Here is an 8,864-nt window from a genome sequence, read left to right as displayed (position 1 = left end):
GTGATGTGAGTTAATGTTAAAGTTCCTCTTCTTATTTCTGCAAATTCGCCCTAAAATGATGAAATTAAGCAGTTCAGGTGTTTCTGAAGTAGAGACGTTAAAGGAGAGTTCAACTAAAAACCAGCAGAGGAAATAAATGTAGTAACCAGAATGTTGATTTCTTTTTTTTTACCTTTACTTGATCAAAATGACTGATATTAAAGGCAGCTGAGGTTCAGTGATGGGGCCCTTCTGTTTTTTTATCATTATCTTGGAAATGTCTGTGGTTTTTACTGTGACAACAATCACACACACTCTGCATGTCAGTATCTGTCAACATCAACAATTTCCTGTTAATGTAGAAGACGATCCAGAACGGAGAACAGTTCTTTTGAAATTTAACACAATTTTTATTTGGAACAACTGTACATGTAATGAAATAAAATAAGATTCTTCCATATTCCATTTAGTCTGATTATGAAAAAAAAAGAAAAGAAAAAAGGAGCACAGGAGTACAGAAGAAAAAAAGACAGAAAGAATCTACTGATGCACAATGTTCTTGTTCTGGTTATTAATATTATCATGAATACTATTATTATTGTTATTAATATTATTACTACTTTATTATTTACTACTAGGTCTTCACTGCTGCTTTTTATAATAATAATACAAAAATAGTTTTTTTCTTTTACTTTTTGTATTGTAATTCTTCTTATATACGTACATTTCGTGTTGTGCTGCTACTGGAACCTTTATTTCAGTATCTAATCCAATCTAATATTCAACTTTTTAAACTTTATTTATAAGAACATGTCATGCACAAAGCACACTCAAAGTGTTTCACAGCAGGTATAAAACAATAAAAAACACCAGAGTTTAAGTGGAAGTAAACAATCATATGGCCTCACACTTAAACTCACACATGCACACATGCACACGTGCACACGTGCACACACAAACACGTGCACACACACAACTCAACAGAACGCTGTCAAAAAAAGGTACATTTTTAACCTGTTTTTAAAAATGGCTACTGATGTGGAAGTCTAATTATATCAGGCAGGCTGTTCCATTTCTGTGGGGCATGTACACTAAAAAATACCTCTAAAAACTAAAATAATCTAATTTAATCTAATCTAATGAAGAGGCCCAGTGAGAACAGGATCCAGAAACTCTTCCATCTTCTTTGAGCCAAAGCTCATTTAAACTGAAGTGGAAAGTGTCTGTTGGATGAACGGGACCTTCATGGACACTGTCTGTCCTGGACTACAGAGGACAGGGACCATCTGAGGACGGGGCTAAACTGCACATCTGATCTGTTCCAACAGTGTAGGAAAGTCCAGGTCCTGAACCGGTCCACCCCAAGTCCAGAACTATCACCATCTGAAGTATCTGGAGCATCATGACGAGAAAATACGACAAAGAAAAACCAGGAGAGTTGAACCACGACAGAAAACATTCCACTGCCTGAACTCAGCTGGTCCGCTCAGTCTGAGGATTTTATGTGATTCCATTCAATTACATGAGTGTTTGAGTAGGCAAAAAAAAGTACAAATGTGAAACATATGTTTGAAAACTTGTCCTTGTCCATGTATATGTGTAGTTTTTTGTTTATTCGTTTTCTCTTATAATCTGTTTCATTTATAAGGACTAAGTAGGATTATTTTGTTTTGTTGCATATTTGAAATAAACTAAACTGAACTATCTATCTATCTATCTATCTATCTATCTATCTATCTATCTATCTATCTATCTATCTATCTATCTATCTATCTATCTATCTATCTATCTATCTATGTAAAAGTTGATTATCTGCTTGTTTCATCTTCAGGCTGTAGTTCTAACAGGAGGACATGCTCCACTCTCTGTACTGAAGCTGTGCAGATGTGTTACTGCCTTAAAGTCAAACTGACCTTTTTTATGTAAACCTGGTCCGTTTTCACAGCTTCAAACTTCTGTTTTAATGGGTCTTTATGGGTCTTTGAGTAAATTCCTTACAAAGTCTAATTATTCAGTACAGAGGATCAAATTTAATCTGCAGTCTCTGATTTCATTTTCTTCAAAAATATTTAACTAAACTCGTCTGTTTTAATCCTAAAGTTAACGACTTCCATCCTTAGAAGGTCTGGTTTGAACCTTAAAAGTCCTTTACATAATTAAATGTCATTATTCTATGATTTTGTAAATATTTTATCGAAGGGAAGCTTTGTGAATATGATTCCTAAACTTGAATTAATATGGTTAAATATACTGTAAATGATAAAAGGTCTATTTAAATACATTCAAAGTTATTTTAAATGAATGAGAAAAGGATAAAACCACATGTGGATGTTTTTCAAACTGACTGAATCAGATTTTTCTTTGAGACACTTTTGAGGAACATTGTTGTTATACTTTTAGTACCTTTTAAATTACTGATGATGTTTTATGGTATTAGTTTGGTGATTTATGTCGGATTATAGAATTGACTTTATGATGTGTTTTATGTATTTATTTTAGTGTGGACGTATGGATGTGATTTCTATTTTGTGTAACTTCTGCTGTTGCTGTCTTGGCCACAACACTCTGCAAAATGGATTTTTATCTCAACAAGCTTTGTCAGTGAAATAATAATAATAATAATAATAATAATAATAATAATAGCAAAAAAAAAAAAATAATAATAATAATAGCAAAATAATAACAATAATAATAATAATAATAATAATAATAGCAAAATAATAATAATAATAATAATATAATAATAATAATAATAATAATAATAATAATAATAATAATAATAATAATAATGTTGGTTTGAAACCAATACGAATGGCGTGACTTTGCAATGAATACAATAGAAGGTGTTTTTAAATGTTTCTTTTCGTTTCTTTTTTTTTGTGCTATTGTTGAAAAAATCCGCCAAAATCTAAATAAAGAATCCAACAGATTTATTATTCCAACGTTTTAATGTGGGTTTACAGAATTGTTTTTGAGGTTAAAATATATTAATTTCCACATGATATTCATCTCAAACTGGAAACACATGAGCAGAAAATAAGAATAAACGTCAAGTTAAAGCAAAATACACTGGAGGAGCTTTTTTAGTACATTTAGTATAATTTAGTGCTTGACACAAAGTGCAGAAGATCATGTTTTTGTACAACAGAAGAAGACGCTGCGTCTGTGGGAAGGTTTATGCACATTCTAATTTACAGGATGAAGCTGCCGTTTAAGCAGAAAACACCTGGGCGGGGGGGTCACACCATGGCCTTTTTGACTCCGATGGTCTCGTAGGTGTCGGCGCTACGCGAGGTCAGACCCTGCAGACACACAAAACAACACAAAACAACACACACACACACACAGGCAAATGCTGAGAAGTGACGACACCACAGTGCACATGTGTGTAGAGTTCAGCTGATGCCCTACAGTCCATATGAGGCGTTCACTGACAGCCTGGTAGGTAGGTGAGTGTTCAGAGCAACAGAAGGACCTACCATGGGCTGTGATGTAAGCTGTCACCTGTCCATCATGTGCCTTTTTACAGGCGTTTTTAATCATTAGAGAGAGAAGTCTCACCGCATAGATGCCTCCCTCAGCGGGCTTCTTCTGTCGGATGGAAAACAGTCGAGACACCAACATGTTACTGACTGTCCCACACTAGAACATTCAGCAGAACCCAAAGTGGACGCCACGCATCAGTAAAAAGAAGCTGTCTTAACATTTAACGCACATCAGCACAAACAGAAGGAAGTGGGATTGACACATTAACTGTGGTGTAAAGGAGCTTTGGTGGAAACTGTGAGTGTGTATAAATAATGGAGGTTTGGTGGTCAGCGCGAGCTTCACAGGAAATGAGACTGAAGTTGGTGTGAAGCACAACTACGACATTTACAAATAAACCCATTAACCCATAAAGACCCAGAGGCACTTTACTGAGGAATTTATCTCTATTTAACCTTTTTAAGTGACTTATCACCATTTATTTCAATATTACCCTCTGTATTTTGCTTTTTTTCAGTGAATATCATTGTATTTTCTTAAATTTAATTCACAGATCATGTAGATGTTCATAAAAGCTCAGAGTAAAGTTGAGGGTTATTACATAAAAGTGAAGAAAAAGCAGCTTTTTCAGCAAATACAGCATTAACTGAACGTAAAAACAGGAAATCACCAAGAATCCAGTTTAACCCGTGAAGACCCAGAGCTACTTTTGTGTCAGTTCCCAGATGAAGTTTTCTCTGTATTTAACCTTTGTTAAGTGATTTATCAGCATTTATTAGAATACTATCCTCTGTATTTTGCATTTTTCAGTGAAAATCATGTATTTTCCTATACTTAATTCATTGATCATGTAGATGTTTGTAAAAGTTCAGATTAAAGTTGAGGGTTATTTTATCATAAACAGAGAAAACTGTTGCAGAAATGCTTCTAAAAATATTCAAGTGGCTTTTACAGAATTTTTCACCTCATTGTATCTTTTATATCAGTTTAATCTTTATGTATCTTTTATATTATTGAACCCATACAGACCCAGAGCTACTTTTATGTCACTTCTCAAATGAAGTTAACCTCTCTTAAGTGATTTATCCCCATTGATGTAATATTATCTTCTTTATTTTGCATTTTTCAGTGTAAATCATGTATTTTCCTACATTTAATTTAAATCTAAATGAAAAAGTAAATCCTATGGCTATTATATCAAAACAGAGAAAACTGTAGTAAAAGTGTCTTTTTCAGTCCAATCTGTCATTAACTGAACTTAAACCCAGTGTGTCCATCCACTGTCACTGATCTAAGTCGATGGGTTTTACTGGGGAATCAATGTTGGAGAAGATGACGGTGTTTCCACGGTAACTACGGACCCTCTGAAAGTCCAAATGGGTCATATCTGATGACCATGAAAAGATGAAAAACTATATTTTACATCAATTATTTACATGTATTGATAAAATTAGTGGATCAATAGTTGTTCTGTAGTTTAAATCAGTAGATGTTCTTGGTGGGTTTGGTGCTTTGGGTCTTTACGGGTTCAAATCCAGGGTGTTTCAGCTCACTAAACTAAAAAGGTCACGTTTTTTCCAGAGACAGAAAGGTGAATTTTACCTCAGGGAGTCCAGCTGTAGACTTCCTGTAAGTAATCTGTCGAAAAAAAGCACAGACACATGAGTGTGAGTCGACGTCTGGGATGATGTTGATGAGCAGCTGAAACAGAGTCCATGTGTGCCATCCAAGGAGGACGTTTAGAGCAGGGGTCTCAAACATGTGGCCCAGGGGCCAAATGTGGCCCACCAAAGGTTCCAATCTGGCCCCTGGGATGAATTTATGAAGTGTAGAAATTCCACAGTCTTGAGTTTGAATTAAGCAAAAAAAAAAAAAATTAGCTTGAATTCAGGAAAAAATGTTGAATTAAGCAAAAAAAAATCTTGAATTAAGCAAAAAAAAAAAAAAAAATCTTAAATTTAGCAAAAAATGTTGAATTCCGCAAAAAGTCTTGAATTAACAATTTCAAGTTTTTGTCTTTGTTTTCGTGCAGAAAATAACATTAAATTCTGGAAATATTTACATTTACAAACTATCCTGTAACAATAAAATGTGAATAACCTGAACAAATATGAACAACCTGAAATGTCTAAAGAAAATTCAGCCCAGTTTGAACTCTTTTCTTCCTGTTCCTCAGTGTTTAGTGTCTGTAGATCTGATCCAGAATGCACATGGACTAATGAGAAGTGGAGGCAGAATACTGTTAAAATTGCACTGATTTTTCTTAAGAAATGTCAGTTTTTTCAGGTTATTCCCATTTTTTTCTTTGGATAGTTTATAAAAGTAAGTATTTTCATAATTTAATGTTTTTCTTTTTGTTGCTCTAAAACAAAGACAAAAGTTTGGAGTTGTCATTATTTATTTTATTATTATTATTTTACTGGTCCGGCCCACTTCAGATCTAATCGGGCTGAATGTGGAACCTGAAGGAAAATGAGTTTGAGACCCCTGGTTTTAGAGCGTTTGTTGACTTAAGATCGCAGAAGTTGAAGAGACTTAAAATGAAGCTGAAAGTGTGGAAAAGGTTGGAAGCTGTGCTGGTTTATTTGCTTGTGTGTGATAAAAGTGTAACGTGTGCTGTTAACTGGTGCTTGGTGTGGGTCTTACCCTCAGTCTGCAGTACAAGGCGGTCAGAATGAGGCCGTAGAGGATGAGGACCCCATCCAGGATGTAACAGATGTTCATGTCTCCGATGGTGGCTGCACACACAGCGCACAAAAACAACATTAAACACCTCATTATTGACACTTTAGTGCTGTTTATAGTTATATTCCATGTTTAGAATTATATTCTGCTTTTATATATGTATTTTATTATTATCTATCATATATATTGTATTTACTATATATGTTTTTTTTTTTTTTTTTTTTTTACTAAGTTACTGCTGCACTGTGTGCCTTAGAGTTTTGCATTTTCTCTCTTCTATATTTGCTGCAGCTAAACTGACGAAAAGCTGACTTTGACCCTTTAACCCCTAAAGACCCAAACAGCCACTGGCAAGAAAATCATCCAAAATATTTAATGACTCCTGATCCACTAATCCTTTTTTTCCCCCAGTATTTTTATTGGTGTTTAAGTTTTATATTGAAAGGTACACAAAGTAAATTATATGCATTTACATTTACGTTTTACATTTATGCATTTGGCAGAAGCTTTTTTCCAAAGCGACTTATAGGGGAAAACCGATCAAATCAATCAAATTTTATTTATATAGCACCAAATGATAAAAAAGTTATCTCATGACACTTTACGTATAGAGTTGTTCAAAACCAAACCCAAAAGAACCCTCCAGGATTATATACATTAACGAACATGAACCAAAACAACACAAACACTCATACACACACCCATTCACACCATGTAGACTTGAACCAAATGATAAATAAATATATAAATAAATAACATACATATATTCTTATGAACAAGTCTACATATATGTAAAATAAATAAATAAATAAAAGAATAATAATAATAATAATGATAAAAATATTAAAATACAGCAGTCATGATCATAAAAAATTAAATAAAATTAAATGTTGGTGTACGGTTTCCATAATTGTACAAATTCCTCCAGTTTTCCTTCGGTCATATACGTCACTCTTTCCAGTCTGATGCACTCTGCTGATCCACTAATTCTATCAATACATGTCAATAATTGGTGTAAAATATAGTTTTTCATCTTTTCATGGTCATCAGATATGACCCATTTGGACGTTCAGAGGCTCCGTAGTTACCGTGGAAACACTGTCATCTTCTACAACATTGACTCCCCAGTAAAACCCATAGACTTAGATCAACGACAGTGGATGGACACACTGGGTTTAAGTTCAGTTAATGACAGACTGGACTGAAAAAGACACTTTTACTACTGTTTTCTCTGTTTTTGATAAAATAACCCACAATTTTAATCTCAACTTTTACAAACATCTACACGATCAATGAATTAAATATAGGAAAATAAATGATTTTCACTGAAAAATGCAAAATACAGAGGATAATATTCTAATAAACGGTGATAAATCACTTAAAGGTCAAATACAGAGAAAACTTCATGTGAGAACTGACACAGAAGTCGCTCTGGGTCTTCATGGGTTAAACTGGATTCTTGTTGGTTTCCTGGTGATGTTGTTGAACATTAAAGCTGTTGGAACATAATGCTTTTAAGCTCTAAAACTGTGTCAGGTGTGTACAAATTCTTACCAGGTAACATGTGTAGATCTTTTGAAGGCATTCGGTTTTTGTTTGCTGGTCGTCGTCTTCGTCTGCTGTTGCTGCCGTCCTCAGTGTTGAGGCTTCAGACGGAGGATGATGAGTCTGTGGGGCGAAGGGAAGCTGTGAACAGGAAGTCCGGGGCTCTGTGTCCGATGTGAGGCTGTGAAAACCACACGCCTACTGCGCTGCCATCCTCCCACCGCCTCTGACAACAGTTCCTCTCAATCTGCTTCTGAAAAACACCACTCGTCTTGTCATCAGTTTCTCAAAATAAGACAAATAAGAGAAACACATGAAAGTAAGAAGACCGAGAACTAAGTATTCTCCTAAAAATGTCTTGCATGAAGAAAAATGATCTCCTTAGTTATAACAAAAATGTAAAAATAGTTACAAAAACACTTCTTTATAACAGTGGTTCCTGAACGTTTACAACTGGAGAACCTAAATTCACCAAAAACACATCATTAACTACTGTAGATCTTTTATTCTCACCTCTTGTACCTTTAACGTATTTAGATTTTTATCTTTTATGTCAGTTTTATGCTAAATATCTGGTCTGTATATTTTTTTGCAGAAATGCATCTAAAAATATTGAAGTGACTTCTATAGAATTTTTCACCTCATTGCATCTTTTATATCAGTTTAATCTTTATGTATCTTTTATGTCATTGAACCCATAAAGACCCAGAGCTACTTCTGTGGCAGTTCCCAGTTGATTTTTTCTTCTATATTTAATCTATTTTAAGTGTTTTATCACCACTTATTTATAATATTGTCCTTTTTATTTCGAATGTTTTCAGTGTAGATCATGTGTTCTCTTATATTTAATTCACTGATCATATAGATGTTCATAAAAGCTCAGAGTAAATTCAAAGGAACAGAGAAAACTGAAGAAAAAGGGACTTTTTCCAATAAACGTTTACAACTAGAGAACCCAAATTCACCAAAACACATCATTAATTAGTGTAGATCTTTTATTCTTATCTCTTGTATCTTTAACATATTTAGATTTTTATCTTTTACGTCGGTTTATGCTGAATATTCGGTCTGTATTTTTTGTTGCAGAAATCCATATGAAAGTATTCCAGTGGCTTTTACAGAATTTTTCACCTCATTGCATCTTTTATATCAGTTTAATCTTTCTGTAT

At 34.0% G+C, this 8,864-nt stretch overlaps 1 protein-coding gene across 2 annotated transcripts; it reads right to left on the bottom strand.

The window, feature by feature from the left end:
- Positions 1-2,908: 2,908 nt before the first annotated feature.
- On the bottom strand, positions 2,909-7,885 carry fcer1gl (Fc receptor, IgE, high affinity I, gamma polypeptide like). 2 transcript variants are annotated; one of them, XM_030159601.1, is made up of 5 exons: positions 7,705-7,885; positions 6,112-6,203; positions 5,068-5,103; positions 3,541-3,570; positions 2,909-3,281 (listed from the first exon to the last, which is right to left on the bottom strand). In XM_030159601.1, the coding sequence occupies exons 1-5, from the start codon at positions 7,733-7,735 to the stop codon at positions 3,219-3,221; spliced, it is 252 nt and encodes an 83-aa protein (XP_030015461.1). In that variant the 5' UTR covers positions 7,736-7,885; the 3' UTR covers positions 2,909-3,218. The 2 variants fall into 2 exon arrangements, with proteins under 2 accessions (XP_030015461.1, XP_030015460.1); XM_030159600.1 differs by having other exon boundaries at positions 3,459-3,570; positions 7,705-7,882.
- Positions 7,886-8,864: the final 979 nt, after the last annotated feature.

Source organism: Sphaeramia orbicularis, chromosome 17 (assembly GCF_902148855.1).
Source record: "Sphaeramia orbicularis chromosome 17, fSphaOr1.1, whole genome shotgun sequence".
Classification (NCBI taxonomy): Eukaryota; Metazoa; Chordata; class Actinopteri; order Kurtiformes; family Apogonidae; genus Sphaeramia; species Sphaeramia orbicularis.
This window is presented reverse-complemented; position numbering and strand designations above follow the sequence as displayed.